The sequence below is a fragment of the Marmota monax genome, unplaced genomic scaffold (assembly GCF_021218885.2).
Source record: "Marmota monax isolate L192 unplaced genomic scaffold, Marmota_monax_Labrador192_F-V1.1 WCK01_AAM20220418_F8-fsc00031, whole genome shotgun sequence".
Taxonomy (NCBI): domain Eukaryota; kingdom Metazoa; phylum Chordata; class Mammalia; order Rodentia; family Sciuridae; genus Marmota; species Marmota monax.
The window spans coordinates 13324112-13340948 of record NW_026695197.1 but is presented as its reverse complement, the minus strand read 5'-3'; the positions used below and the strand labels follow the sequence as shown (position 1 = coordinate 13340948).

General features: G+C 36.0%; 1 protein-coding gene across 2 annotated transcripts in view; it reads left to right on the top strand.

The window, feature by feature from the left end:
- The window catches only part of Rit2 (Ras like without CAAX 2), a 337844-nt gene extending 325892 nt beyond the window's left edge, over positions 1 to 11952 (top strand). For both annotated transcript variants that reach the window (XM_058573940.1, XM_046428463.2), the window contains one exon: positions 9562 to 11952. In XM_058573940.1, the coding sequence (XP_058429923.1) occupies positions 9562 to 9789 (228 nt within the window). In that variant the 3' untranslated portion in view covers positions 9790 to 11952. The remainder of the gene's footprint in view (positions 1 to 9561) is intronic.
- The last annotated feature ends 4885 nt before the right edge of the window (positions 11953 to 16837 follow it).

Below are 16837 nucleotides of genomic sequence, written 5' to 3'. Positions count from 1 at the left end.
TCAAAGAACTACTGATTTAATGTAAATCGAAAACATACTTTTATTTGTTAGGGCAAATATGTAAAGATATCCTTAGGCATGCACATATATATATATATATGTATATTTTACCCACACATATTCCTGAATATATATATATATATATATATATATATATATATATATATTACACATACTGCCTAAGTCTATTGATTTATAATTTTAACAAGATATTTTAAAAGTAAAGTCCTTAGGAGAAAATTCAAAGAAGAAGCCAGACATAGCTGTTAGCAAAATATTTAGCATTAACCTTCTCTTTTTTTCCCTTCATAGCAACTACTGGCTACCATGGCAACACTTCCCCCAGCATACCACAGTTTCTAGGATGAAAAGCACAAGGCCTTGGAGACTTCAAATGTCTCTTGCACAAAGCAGTCTAAACCCTTTACCCTAGAGCTATTATCATCCTGTGCCTCAATGACTGGCTACACCATTTAATTTATTATGTCCTGCTTTTCTCTCTCCACTCAATCAATATTACTCCAGAACACCGGGAGAGAGAAAACCTCTTACATTTCCTTGCACAAAGTAGGCTCTCAAAAATAGTTTTTGTTTTGTTTTAATTACTCAGTTGCATTCCAAACAAATTTCAGATAGTTCTAAGTAAATTAGGCAGTTAAGCGCATTAATTCCCTCTGATTGTGCTCTCATTCATTCACTCCCTTGTGCTCTGGTCTAAACCACATTAACTACTGTTGATTCCAGAAAAGCACCATTTAGGCCTTTGTTAGTGCCTTTCCCTGGCTCCTCTCCCCCCCACCAGCCTCTGTAATTACTACTTGTCACTCAGGTTAAGTCCATTCAGATTAAGGCTCCCTTCTTTAGATAGGGTAGGGTGACTGCAACCAGAGTGTCCTGTGCTAGCCACTATGATTGATCTGAAATTTCCTTTTATTTTTTTTAATTGACTTAATTTCCCCAATTGACAACAAGCTCCTCTATTTGTTGTAATCCCAGCTGTATTCCCATGGCCCTGGGTTTCAGTGGTGTTATTCTACAAACTTGGGTGCCTACTAAGTGCTAGTCAATATGATAAGGACTAGGTACAATGGTGAATGAAAAAAAGTTTTCTGTAATAAATAAGTTTAATCTTAACTGTAGGGAAACTAAATAAACATAGAGACATTAATAAAATGATCTCCAAGAATATTTCACTGTCCAAAAAGAAATAAGGCAGTGTAGTGAAATGGCATTACTAGGATGTTAAAAGTGCTTTGGAGAGGACAATTATGCAAAGCACCTCAGGTGAGGTATCACTTAAACTGGGGCACGAAGAAAACAACCAGGAGGAGAACTGGGGGAGCACATCTCAGACAAGAAACAGTCCATGTAGATTACAGGCAGGAAGATTGCCCGGGCATATGTGCAAGTATATATGGTAGATATAAAGAATGGAAAACAGAGTGCACAAGGTGGTATGAGGAAATAGAGACTACATTGGGTAACATTTTTATATCATGGTGAGAAACAGCAAATTTTTAAATGGGGTCCAAATGTGATTCAAAGCAGTTGAAAATTTCCTCTGAACTTCTTTGGAAACATCAGAAAAATAAAGGTGTCATTTATTGCATATACACAATATGGCAGGAGCCACGATAATTTATTTTCATAAAATATATCATTGAATCTTATTATCAATTCTATGATATAGGATTTCATTGATGAGTAAATTGAAGCACAGAAAGTTTAAGCAACTCTTTAAAAGCCCATGGGTAGGAAATGTATCACCAGAATACAAATCCTGAGAATCTGATTGCAGAAGCTAAACTTTTAGTCAGTGTGGTAAGAGTTTGTTGAGTATCTTGCTAAAGCCCACACTATAGTAAAAATAAATTTGGAAATAGTATCTTGGCCTCTAGAATTGCAGTTTGATGGACTCATTATAATGGACTCTGTGGTCATCAGTGACTGCTTATGGGCTGCCATTATCACCATCATCAAGAGTAAATATTTAATGAGCATCTGCCACCTGCAATGTTTATGGCTGAGCACAATGAGGATTACAAGAAGAACAAAATATGGTTTCTGTTCAGCTGTATTGCACTTTGGCTGATGAGATAAAACAACTACAGTTTTTCCTTTGTCTCTATGGGGTCTGCAACACAGGATGCAAACAACTTTGGATAAAAAATATTCAGGAAAAAAAATTGCATTTGTGCTGAACATGCACAGACATTTTTTCTTATAACTACCCCTTAAGTGATAGATGCATCATAATAACTGGTCACATATCATTTATTATATTAGATGTTGTAAGTAATCTAGAGGCAATTAAAGTGTAGCAGAGGACATGCACAGGTTTTATGAGTATACTACGCCACTTTAAATAAGGGACTTGAGCATCCAGTGTAAGACCTAGAAACTCCCGTTAGGAATAATAAATTGAACAGCAAACTGAGACCAACAAGATCACTGCAGTTCGGCTGGGTCTATGGAGATGTGAGCAGATCTGGAAAAGGTTAAAAAAAAGAGAAAAAGAGAAAGTTTATAGAAGAGAAAAAGCAACATGCAAAGGTATGAAAATGGAAAGATTCCTGCAGAGGAGCTGTGTTAGTCAGATTTGTGTTGCTGTAACCAAAATATCCATCAAAACCACCTTACAGGGAGGAAAGTGTATTGGGGGCTCATGGTTTCAGAGTTCTCAGCCCAGACGTGCCAACTCCATAATTCTGGGCCCAAGATGAGGCAATACATCATGGAGGAAGGGCCCAGCAGAGGAAAGCTGCTTAGCTCATGGCCTAGTCTGAAAACAGAGAAAGTGGGGAGGGAAGGCAGAAAGGCACACTCCCAGTTACCCACTTCCTCTAGCCGCATGGTACCTTCCTAGAGTTACCAACTCAAGGAGTTCGAAATAAGGTGGACTGATTAGGCTAGACTTCTCACGATGTAATGATTTCATCTCTGAATATTCCTATATTAACACAGGAACTTTTGATGGATACCTCATATCCATACCATAAGAAGAGCTGTGATCACTAAAGTGTGAAAGGTACTCCATGGTCCAAAGAGCCACAGACAAATATGCCATGAGACATGGTACACTCCTGCTTTCATTTCTCCCTGATCCTTACCCTTCCCATTCTACAGACTCAGGCTGGAATCTGGAATCTTGATCCTAAATCAGAGTGCTTTTCCTTCTCCTTACCACGGAGAAAGATAGGGAGTTGTTTAACCTCCTTTGTCAGAACAAGGAAAGGAAGCTCCAAAAAGTTAGGAGGACCTACTAAAGAGGGTGACACCTCTTCTCCAGTTGAGCATCTGCTTTGGTTGCAGATTTGTTTACCCATCTAGAAAAGAAAATTGGAGTAAACAAATACAGTGGGATGAACATCCACACACCCACTCTCTGATCCATCGAGAATTAGTTTCCCATGGGCTGAGCGCATCTGAAGGTAGGGCATCTTGCTAGTGAGTTTGAGATAACATCTGACCACTTACTTTGAATGGCAATGTCTGTCTCAGATGAAATATGTAAATAAATCAGGTTAAATAGATCAAAAGCACTTTCATTGGAACAGGTCAAGGAAACCATCAAAACTACGTTAAAACTGACCCAAATCAAATAGTATCTAAAAGTGAAAATTGAAAAAAAAAATATATATATAAGTTTTGGGATGCTTTCCCTTCAATTTAACAAATTGGATGTTTTGGTCCCAAATAAGTCAGGAAAGTATGGTTCCTGCTATCTTGATGATGTGTGTTATATAATGAATATGAATTGCTTCATAGGCAAGAATAGAGCTAAACACAGATGATGACATATTTTTAAAATGTAGAACAAATCCCAATGAGTTCTCTCTGTGCCCCCAACATTTTAACAATGCCCAGTAGAGTTATCCATAAAGAGATTTTGCTGGTACAGCTTCTGCTGGAAGAGCAAGACCCACTCTTTTTTCACTCGAGGTTAGCAATTCTAGCAGAGTGGTATCAGAGTTTTCTTGTGTGCTATTAAGAATTACAAAGTTTACTAGGCAACCACTATTTCTCTGACTACCTTTACAATAATTTAGTTTAATTTATTTTATTTTACTTTTATAGAAGACGAAAACATGTAAAGAGATATGAAACTCCTGAAGTCAGCAAATGGTTGGGACTGGAACTCTAATTGGACATGTGCTTGCGGCTGGGCCTGCTCTAGAAGAGGCTGTGCTTGCCTTGGGCCCCTGCAGCCACATCAGCCCCCGGTGCAGCTGTGGCTGTGTGCTAATGCCTCCTCCAGCAGATGGGTAATGGCATTTCAGGGAGTACCTGGCCTATTACACGGTGATCTTCCTTGGTGAAAAAGGTCATATATATTAAAAAGATGGCCCCCCTGGGTTATTGAAATTTTCTATTACTTGTATGAAACATTTTTCTTGATTCTCTCTTCTTCTGCCATTGCCTTGTTGGTCCTCCAGGTGGCACATTGAATCACAAACTTCCCTTCTTTGCAACTGAGGGACACAATAGTAATAGGGTATCTTCGACAATTGCTCCCCTCCCCTAAAGCAGTCTTCCTACAACATGTGTTTCCCCTCCTATATTTCTGTACTTATTGAAAATTTAATTTTTATATAAATGTTATATAAAATATTGTGTGCCACTTATCTACTATTTAAACAGCATATTAAAACTTCATACTGGCATCATTCTTAATAAACATGGAATGCTAGTGAGAGGAACAAGAAAGGTCCCAGGAGAAACAGGAAGAAGGACTGGAGACAATAACTGATGGAAAAGAAGACAACTGGACAGATTTTCTCCTTAATTGGATGGGTGACCTTGAACCATTTCTTAACCACTGCTTAACCTTTCTGGTCTGAAACTCCTGATTCAGAAAATAAGAAAATGTAATTCTCCTTAACACTCCCCTTTGTCCTTAGCAGTTAAACATATCCTGTGAATACATATTGGTGATTTAAAATATTTAATTTTATTTAAAATTTGGATAGACAAGACATTAGAAGAATACGTTAATTACCTTAGTTTTTTTTTTTTTTTTTTTTTTAATTCTAATAGGAAAGCTGTTACTTATGATCACACACTCTGGTTCTAAACTAGTCAAAACACTATTTGTGGATGATTAGATTCCTAAAAAGTATTTCCTATGATACTGTTGCAATAGCTGACTGTATTTACTAACCATAAAACACAGAGATCCTTAAAAAATAATGGTTGTTAAGACTTATTTTTCCTAACATTTTTTTTCACTATAATGAATGTAGAAAAAGATGCTGAGTTAGTCTCAATTATGTAACATGGAATTTATGTCTGATAATAAATCTAAAAATATTTGCAACTATAGATTTTACATATTGAGAGGGTTCTTACTAAGTAATGAGTGATCACAGATTTAAATATACTTCAACTTGCTAAAATTATGTGGTTATATCATGTATTAAAGGTACTGTTTTGCTGTGTATATTTCCAATAAGTATTTGGGCACAGAGTTTGCTTCCTGATTTTATTTTAGGTTGAGTTTGATTGTTACATCAAAATTCTAAATGAAGTTTGATTTCTATGATAATTTGTGATGCTTATATTTATATAATTTGGAAATATTTTATAAAATATGAGATTATATATGAAGAGGTGTATATACAAATACATATTTACAATGCAAACATATGTGTAATACATACATATAAGCATAAACATAAGTATTTTCAAACGTGTTAAAAAAAAAGTATAGACCTTAAAGACTTAACTCCAACCTTTCTACTTCTGTTCTCTCCTCTCAAAAATTACCTTCCTAAGGGGCTGGGGTTGTGGGTCAGGAGTAGAGTACTTGCCTTGCACATGTGAGGCACTGGGTTCGATTCTCAGCACCACATATAAATAAACAAAAGTATTTTTAAAAATTACCTTCCTGTGCTGTTCAAAAATAATCCAAAGTGATAATTGAATGTCAGAGCACTCTTGAGGACAACTTCACTCCTCCAGTAATTTGAAATGCCACCCCCAAAATACATCAAACCCCCATATATATGCTAATCTTTCTAGTATTAGGCTATTTTTCTAACCCTTAACTTAGAAAAAAATAGCTGCCTGAATCTGGCTATGATTCTCTGTTGAAGTTCATACCTTAATCATCAAATCTGAGTCTTCATACTTTTCTAAAACATGCATGTAATGCTACAACCATCTAAATAAAGCTTTAGGTAATCCTGCAAGTTTCGATATTTACACTTTTGTTTTCCTTTCATTATTCATTTCCCACTATTTTCTAATTTTCATATAATTTCTTTGTTGACTATTTAGAAATATATTTTTCCCAAATTCTTGGGGATTTCTATTTATCTTTTTTTATTAATTTCTACTTTAATCTGATATGGGAATATGAGGTACTAATTAGTCTTTTCAGTGTTTTGAGGCCTGGTTTAGCAGGAAATAAATTTCTTGAAGATAATGTAACTTTTTTATTAATTGGGCATAGCATCTTAAGTATGTAAATTAAGTCATATCCATTATTTCCTTCTAATCTCATTTTCTTATTGAATTTTTGCCTCTATGCTTTCAATTGCTAAATGAGACTTGTTAAAAATATTTACTATATTGGGCTGGGGATGTGGCTCAAGCGGTAGCTCGCTCGCCTGGCATGCATGGGGCTGGGGTTCGATCTTCAGCACCACATACAAACAAAGATGTTGTGTCCACTGAAAACTAAAAAATAAATATTAAAATTCTCTCTCTCTCTCTCTCTCTCTCTCTCTAAAAAAAAAAAAATATTTACTATAGGGCTGGGGTTGTGGTTCAGCGGTACAGCGCTCATCTAGCACGTATGAGGCGCTGGGTTCGATCCTCAGCATCACATAAAAAATAAATAAAATAAAGGCAGTGTGTCCAACTACAACTAAGAAATAAAAATAAAAAAGATAAACCTTTAAAAATTTACTATAATTTTGAATTTTAGAGATATCAATTCTTTCTTGATATAAACTGAGGCTACAATTTTTAGTTCATACAAATATTTAATATCTTCCTGATTGGTATTTTTACAATTATAAAATATTTTCCTTTAACTCTAGTAATGCTCGTTTTTTACTTTGATATTTTTGCCACTGCATTAAATTTCTCTTTGTATATGTTTCCACTCAGATTTCATTGTTTCTAGATTAGATTCTTACAGGTAAGATGTTGCAACTATAAGTGATTTTTTTTTCAAAAATTAGAACTATCACTGTTTTTTTGTTTTTTGTTTTTTAATTGAAGAATGCACTCTACTTATATATACTTGATTGTGCTAGAGTTTTCTACTTTGGCCATTCTTCAGTGTAAGCCTATTATACAATCAGCCTCACTGGCTTTTGGTTTTTCTGTGTCTTTTGAACACTAGGACATGGATAAAATTATGTCAGCCTCTTTAGCATGTCTTCCCTTTATCATGGATAAACCATATGCTAAATAATAGTTGTTCTTTTAGCCTGAGTCTCAGAAAAATAATTAGGAGACTAGAACCCAGTCAATAGCCTGAAACTGGGTTACCACAGTCCACTTCCAGCTGCTAAGAAACAGTGTGATCAAAGAACAAATTTTTTCACATCCCAGAGATATTGAGGCTCTTTTACTATACAACTATACAATTAATCTGATGAAAGCTGATTAATAAAAAAAAGTTTCCAGAAATGTAGCATTTCTATAGATATGTAGCATTTCTACAGATATGTAAAATTATGTCAGTGACTTCTAGATAGGGAAAATGCTTACAGGTGACTGAAAAATAAATAGTAACCCATGGTATGCAGTGTCAAAACAGTATGGTTATCACTTGTGATAACTTGAAAATCAGACTAGTGACTTAGTGCATTTATAATTTGCTTAATTATTAGCAAAATAAAATGCTAATAGCTTTAGTTGATTGTTTTCAGCTACATTTCCTAAGTTCTTACATGATAGAAATGATCTCCAAAAAGGATTGATGTGTTTGCCATCAGGAATGAAAGGAGGGAGGAAAAAATCCAGACATTCTGGGTCTTGAGGTTAAAACATGGCAATTACTTTTCTCCATTTTATAGCCCTTGATGAAGCCAATCTACTACAGACTCAAGGGAAAGATGTATCTTTGGAATCAAACAGACTTGGTAGATTTTTACACTTAAACTCAGCCACGTACTAGCCATATGGTGTGATGTATCGGCTAAGAAGGCTGGTTTCTGCTCTGATTAAAAACAATTACAAAATGTCAGTTGCTTAGAAGAACAAAAAATTTTTTTTCAGAGTTATGCCACATCTCCAACACGGGAAGGCTGGGAGCTGTATTCACTGTAGTCCTATCCCAGTACTCAGAGTCCCAGATGGACAATCTGAGAGCGCTTTATAGGAGCACTAAATTTTGAGTAAGAAAGTTAATCGCAGCTAGAGTAACAAAACCTTGTGTGCAAGTATATGTGCATAATTTACGTTAATATCTTAGTTAAGACTTACTAAACCTTGAGTAGTCTTACTGATTATTCTTTTGGTTCCTGTAAAACCTCCATTGGTCACTTAAGCATCAGAAGCTTTGGTAGATATTACAGGACTGATAAATGAAGCCAACTGCCTGATCTCAGTCCTGTATATTCTCTAGAAGATACAGTACAATAACATCAACCACAGCAGGCGTAAGTGCCACAAAGGACTCGTGAAGCTTAGAGCCTTCTAAAGCACTCAATTAGATACAGTCTTATTTATTATACATTTGTGGTGTTTTTCTTCTTGTTTTCTTTTTCCCCTCCGCCCCTACTCCACCCCCATCAAACTCAGAGCCTCTGCATGCTGGAGAAATATCTTACCACTATACCCTAGCCCTGCCTGTTCTTTTTGTCAGCAAATAATTTCTTTAAGTCTCACGACAACTTTACTCTGTCACTTAGTCTTAAATGAAAGCTATGGACTATAATAACAACTAACATTTTTGAAGTAAATCTACACCCAGCACATCCATGTCCCTCTTACAGATTATCTCATTTAATCCCAAAAAGGTTTTTTTTGTTATTTTTTTTAGTTTGGTGCTATTATTTTTATGTTCTAGATGAGAAAATCAAAACCAAAGCATTAAGAAATTTACCCAAGTTTGCAAAACTAATAGATATTTGGGTTGGGATTTGCAATTAAATAGATTGACTATAAACCCTTGGTTTGGTTCATTATGCTGTTGCTTTCTTTTGAAGTTTGGAGAGCTTAATTCTAGTTCTATTTTTTTTTAATACTTACTTTTTAGTTGTAGTTGGACACAATACTTAATTTTTATTTATTATGTGGTGCTGAGGATCAAACCCAGGGCCTCTCACATGCTAGGCAAGCACTCTACCACTGAACCACAGCCCCAGCTCCAATTTTAGTTATAGTCTTAAACAATTTTAATCTGTTTTTTTTCTTCAGGAATTCTGGTTTTCTATTTGTCCTTCAAGTTCAAAAATTTTAAGATTCTTCCTCAAAACAAATTCTCATCTTTTGCTTTATTCTTTTTTTTTTCAATAAAACAGGCCCATAGGCCCTAATAGAGAACATAGTTTTGATCTTAGAGCCTTTCCCTATTTTTAATATTATTTGTTTTTCTCCTAGGTCTCTACAGAAGAAGGCTTGAGTCTTGCCAGAGAATATAACTGTGCTTTTTTTGAGACCTCTGCAGCCCTTAGATTCTGTATTGATGATGCCTTTCATGGCTTAGTAAGAGAAATTCGCAAGAAGGAGTCCATGCCATCATCCATGGAAAAGAAACTGAAGAGAAAAGGCAGCCTCTGGAAGAAGCTGAAAGTCTCCCTGAAGAAAAAGAGAGAAGCCACAGCATGATCTCCTTGCTGTTGAGTCCCTCTCTGTCTCTCTGAATTTTATCAGTCGGACAATTCTGCTTCTCTATTCTCTTTTCCTCTTTCTTTATATATCTGCCTTTAGGTAGAAGTTAGATCTGCATAACTGTACCTCTTGAGATAGTTTTGTTTTGCCTTTAACAGTTGGATGGATTTTGTCAATCAGCCGGATATGCTTTTAGTTTTTACAATATATTAGTAAATAAAATTGACATTCCAATTGCCTCATTTCCCTTTAAAGAGTCTAGCTTCATTTGGTATGCTGTCTGGTTATAAGGAAATATGCAAAATTGCAAGCAGAATGATAAAAGGCTCAAGGGATCTGCCTTTGCCTGATAACACTGGTTGTTTGCATTTCAGGAATCTCTGTAAATAATGAAGCAGCTTGGGAAATAATTTCAGAACAGGAATCTGCATCCTGGTCTTTCCTTAAGTGTAAAAGTCACCATACTACTTCTTGAATGCTTCAGAAATGAATGTCAGAGAAATTATTTATAATGGGAACTGGTATGGGTCATTAAAAAGCCAAAATGAAAGATACCCTTATTTACAGTGTTCTGCCCCCTTTTCACTTGTGTGAAAGTATCACAGTGAAGCCACAGGGCTGTGGCAAAAGAATATTGTCTATGTAATGAGAAGAGACTAGCGATTGTGAATTTGGTGATTCATACACTTATAAAAGGATCTTGTGCTCCCTCTCAGGAAGTAATCTCTTAGAACTCCTTCATCTGCATATACATATATGTAGGTGATGAGTTTTGATAACCCAACTGACTCAACCTTGTCATATTGCTAAAATCTTTTCTCTCCTTTTACATGAAATGTGATGAGACGCCACCAGTTAGATGCTTTGTACTTGTTTTTGTTACAATGGGTCATCATGTAAAATGAAGTCATCTGTCGTTCATTTTTTTCCCATTGTGTGAATTGGCTTATTTAAATTCAAGGTAAGAAACTACTAAAAGGGATAGCTTTGAATGTTGAATAGAGAAGCATTTAGGAAAACTCTAAGTTAAGCATGAATCCAACAAAACATTGTTCACGGGTTGAGGGGACAGTTTTAGCATAAATTAGGTTATAAAGGGAAGAGGACAATGGTGTCCTTCAGTATTTCATCACTGATTCTTCCTTTTTTCCACAATGTCTCTGGCATTTGGTAAACTTTGAGAGTATAGAAATGAATTACTCAGACTTAGGCCCTGAATTCTGTATCTGTGAGATTCTGTCCACATGCATTACTTTACATGTAATATAGATACAAATAAAAGGGAAATTATAGATTATCAGTTCTTACCTGTTGATCAAGATCAGTCTTTCAGAATATTACACTTGTGGGTTCTTTTACAGACTGGAGCCAGGGCCCTTTCTCAAACCCACCTAGAGCCCTCTGTTCTTACTCCTAGGCCTTCCCACCAAGGAAGCTAGAAGGTACTTATCTTTTGTTAGTAATTTCTACTATTCTGTCCCTTAGGCTTTACTGAAACCAAGTCTTTTATGCACTGATGCATGGACTTATCGAAGTTTTCTCCATCCTGAATTTCCCCTAAAACTAAATGCATAATACTTCTCCATTGTAACTCGTGTTCACAATTAAGATGAAAAGCCAAAATAAAATAAAATAAAGTTGATATAAAATCACAAGATTTTTTAAAAATTAAATTTATTTTAAATTGACACATTAAAAATTATACATATACATGGGTTCATGTGATACAAGATAATCTTAAGCGTTCAAACTGATTTTTGACTTCTTCCTTTGTTTTGGAATGTTCAATTCTTTGCACTTGTCCCTTTAAATTAGCTCATTCACCTTCAGTAGGTTCTTTGCTTCTTACAGTCCCTGACCCTGGAATCCTTCCAAGCCTGAGAATGTTGCACTCCAACAGTTACTCCCTGTTTGCCAGAAGAAGAAATTCAGAAAACAGTAATTGGCACTAATTTTTCTGTGTTCAATCTGCTTTTTTGTAAACTTGATGATTCCCCTACCTATAAATGACATTGTTTGGTGCATGTTCTAACACAGCCGAGTCTTTGTAAATTTTAATTTTTTTTTATCTTTAATTGATAACTCCTCTGCCTTTGGCCTTAAAGTTTTGTATCTCATTTTACTCTTATTCCATCTCTTTCGTTATAATGCTTAAATAAATAATTTCTATAACTTAAAATCATTTAATAGTTATTAATAATTTATGGTAAATAATTCTTGCAACTTAAAAATTCTCTTTGAGTTTTGACTTGGGGAGCAGTTGCCACATCCAACCACTTTATGGTATTTCAGGAAGGGAGTCTGCAGATCATCACCTTCACATTGGAAGTATCTGAGATAGTTATCCCCAATAGAGTCAAAGACAAATTTCAAGCATTATTTTCAACTTATCTTTCTTATAAAAGACTGGACTAGAAGGAAATATTCCATAAAAACCCTAGATATTTTTGCCCAAGGAATATTTAGTTGCCCCCTTTGATATAAGACCAAAATGTCAGGATCTTGTCTCTGATCATGTTCTTGAAAATTTCTATCCAGACCTAGGACATCTAAGTGATTCCAAAAGCTCAGAAATTATAATGTACATTATGCCTATATTGTCCAGTGAATATCAAGATTTTTAGCCAATATGCATAGATATCCAGAGTAGATGAATGTCTAGTCACCCAACACAAGTTATCAAATTGTGAATAAGTGCCTAATAGGTAACAAACCTTCTCTAGTTACTACAAGAGTGTATGTGTAAGTGTGAGATTATCCCATGGGATGGTACTAAGCAATCCTGAATATGATTTATTGCTTCCTCAAATGGACCCTCCACCTATTTTAAAGTAATTTCCATTAACTTATCCTATAGTTGGCCATGATAAAATAATTTGTCAGACCAGACACAAACGCAAGTCTAAAATATCACATTTTATGTTCAATAGGCATTACCTCAGCCTAGGAACTTCTATAGAAAATACTTGTAGGGATAAATCCTGGGCAGTTGGAATAAGCATCATACATATTGTGCTCAGATGTTCAAGCAAAAGATAACTACTTCATTTCTCTATAGTTCATTTTTCCTCATGAGCCTTAGACTAATGGATAGCTGGGAGGGGGCCTACTAAATTTTAGTTTATTCTAGTAATTTAGTGCTAATCTGAGGCAGTAATTTAAGAACCCTCCTAAACTATACAATCTGTACTTGGTGTGCATATGTCAAAATTTTATCATTCAAAACTATGTGCCCCATGTACTCTCTGATTCAAAATTATCTCTGGGTTACAAGGTAAGGTGTGGCCCAGGTGATTTCAGGGCAGTTGTTTCTTCCTTTCATCTTCTAAGCCCTGAATTATACTCTCTTTCTTCTCTGATCTGTTAAACCAAGAGGCTGGCCTGATTCTGTTTAATGCATTGGTTGACTCAGTTTATCAAGTGTGTCATGGTAAGCAGGAACTCCCTACTAGACTCTGTGAACTTTCCCCTTTGCTTTGGGTCTGGAGTCCTTCCCAATACTGTCTCTTTGTTCTGACCCTAGATCTTTCTAGTCTACCTCCCCCAGAGCACCTGCCTCCCTTTGAGATCACTTGTGTGACACAAAGAGGATGTGTGGATTCCTGAATTCTGCCTCAATGAAGTTACTCCAGTTCTCTGCCACCACCTCAATCTAGCTCCTGTGGGACCTCCAAGAATAGAGCTGATCCAAGTCCCTTGGCAACATGACACACAAGTACAGCCCAAGCAAAAGGGAGGTTAGCTCGAATCACTAAGTGTACCAACAACCATTACCATAGGGAAGTTGATCAGTAGCCACAGTGTTCTCAAACTTCCCTATGGTTGTTGATAATCAGCCTCATATCAATATTCAGTCTGAAGGGCTAGGGTAGGTGATGAGAAAGAATATCCTGGGTAGTAACCCTTTGCTTTCTTTAACGTTTCTCTTTAAGTCACCTCCTGAGAGAGGAGTAGCCTATGTGCTTTTCCTTTTATGTATTCCTATAACAACATGCTGGCACCAAAACAAAAAAGTGAAAATAAAAAAGAATTAGATCATGCAAGATAATGTTGACTTCCTTGATTTAGGGGCTTCTGTTCCTCCACCATAGCATCAAAACATGAAACCCATCTCAATAAAAATATCATATATTTTGTAAAAAGACTGAAATCCATGGATCAAGGAAAATATGAAAATACAGAAATATATAAGAAAACATATCAAAGCGTGTGATCATTATTATACATATATCTAAGGCCAGGCTTTCTGAGCGCCTTTATAAAAATTAAAGCTGTAGTTCTTCTGGTTTGGATCTTTACATAATAAAAGAAGAAGACACAAATCCTATTTAACCTAAGTTCTATTTTTAACATTCACTTAAATTCTTCTACCTGATCTCAAGTTTTCTCTTTAGAATTTCAATATGGGCTTATATGGAAAAACAACAACAACAATAAAACAAAACAAATAAACAAACAAAAAAAACCACCAGTCATTCTTTCTGACCACTTAACCATCATTAAATGTAAATGTAAGAAAGTAGGAATTTTAGCTATCTCATTAAAATATTAACCATATAAATACTATATTCATCAGCTTTCCATCAATATAAGAAAATACTTGACAGACTGGTTATGAGGAATAAAAAGTTTATTTAGCTCATAGTTTTGGAGGTTCAAAGTTCAAATAGCATAATGCAAGTTCTATAGTGGTTTTTGTTCCTTTTCTAAATCATTGCTTAATATACATAGCCATGTTTGGAGTGTACACAAGAGCGAACAAGTGACTTCATTTTGAAGGAGGAAGAGACAGAAGGTGCAACATGCCAAAGGCTGTTCCTTTCATAATAACTCTCTTATGAAAACTCAAGAGGTCATGCAAGAACTACCCCAAGACCTAAGGATCTCCCACTTCTCAAAGTTTCTACCATCTCCCAACAGCTTTATCCGGGAATCCATATTTCCAACACGTGACCCTTTGAGGTAACACAAACCATATTTATGCAGTAGCATTCTGTCCCTAGCCCCCCAAAGTCCATGTCTGTCATACAGTGCAAAAATGTATCCCATCCATTGCAAGAGTCCAAACATCTTAACTGTTCTAGCACTGCTCAGAAGTCCAACTCCAGAGTTTTTTTTTTCAGAAATCCAAGGCAAACTCTTAGCTGTGAGCCTATAAAAATCAAAATGCAAGCTATATACTTACAAGATACAACGTAGGGCAGGCACAAGATAAACAAAATGAAGGAAAGCCCAGCATGAAAGACATTAAAATCTAAAGCTCCAGATACAGCTTCCTGGTCATGCTGTCCATGGATGATAAATCTTCGGGGCTTTGGAAAACCTATCTCTATGACTTTGCTGGTTGTAGGCCCCGTGGCTGCTCTCTGAAGCTGTTTTTGCATGCTACCTGCATTTTTTCTAGTAGGTGTTACACATTGCTGCACCTCTGCCTTTCTGGCTTCACTCCCACAGCTCTCCTAGGCATTGCCCCATAATGCTCTATTTTAGCATCTGATGCATTTTCTCGTCTGTTTCTCTAAACTCTTAGAACTACTTCTTATCAACCAATTCTAAAACACTCTTATTTATCTTATAGTATCTTCCGCAATCCTCATACCAATTTTCTCTAAAATCTCTATTAGAATTTCCAGAGAAACAGAACCAATAAAACACATATTTATATGAAATTGGCTTTATTAGATTGGCTTGCACAATCATAGAGCTTGAGAAGTTTCACAGTTGACATGTGCAGGCTGGAGAGGCAAGGGTCGTCAGTAGCAGCTCAGTCCAAGAAGTTGGAAGCCTCAGAAAAAGAAAGAGATCAATGATAAACTCCCATCTTGGCAAAGTTCTCCCCACATCAAGAAGGACACTGGTGAAAGTCCAAGTCCAAAGGCTGAAGATCTTGGACTCTCGTGTTTAATTGTGGCTGCAGTAGAAAATGTGCCCATTCTGGAAGGAAGAAAAAGAGCAAAAGTTAAAGCAAGAGAAAGAATAAGTGACTTTCTCCTTTTTTGTTCTCTCTAGGCCCCAAGCCTATTGGGTCGTAGTACCCACATTCATGGAGAATCTTCTCCACCCAGTGTGTTGACTCTGTAATGAATATTTCAAACAACCAGCTCCTAAAGATAGTAGGTTTATTTTGACTCACAGTTTTAAAGGTTCCAGTCTATAATTATTTGATCCTGTTGCTTCTAGGTCTGTGGTAAGGCACTTCGCTATGGGATTGCATGGCAGAGCAAAGCCACTCCCCTCAAGCTGGGCACAGAAAGGAAGAGGAAGGAGGTAGGGTCCCATTATGCCATAAGGTTGTGACCCCAGAGAACTACAGACCTAACTAAGTGCTACCTCCTAGAGGTTCAATCACCTCCCAATAGTGCCGTGGGTTAGGGATCAAGTCTTTAACACATAGACCTTGGAAGGACACTTATCATAGCACTACTCCATAGACCAGTCTTCTCTGGAAACACACTCACAGAGCTTTATCAATCCTCTAGTCATCTTTCAACACAGGAAATGCGGCATCAAAAATTTGCGTTCACAAATAAATGCATCATATGATTTAGTAGCTACTTTAAAAAACTAAGCAGAGAAGCCTGTGGTGAGACAAGGAGCATGTGAATTTTCAGAGTGAAAATGATGAAAGCATTACTAAAGGAAATAAGTGGATTCCAACCACCACAGTAGGGTAAAGGTAAGGGTGGTGTTACACAAAACTCACTTGGATATACTATGCCCAATTCTTTTCACCCCTAAGCTTCAGTCAAGCTCCATCTCTTGTTAACCTTTTTATATATCCCCTAGTGTAGCTATCTCCCTTCAAAAAGATGGGTCTAAATCATTAATTTTTATGGAGAAAAATCACATCAATAAATCAAAACATTTCAGCTTATAAAAAAAAACTTGTGTAGAGTCTTAACAATAATGTCAGTATGATTTATCCTATTTACTTTTTAAATACTTTATAGTTATTAACCTGTACCTGTAAAAAATATACACTGAATAATAAATAGTGAATCAGGAGACCATATACATTATAATAGCTCAGTTTCCTAGAGGTGAG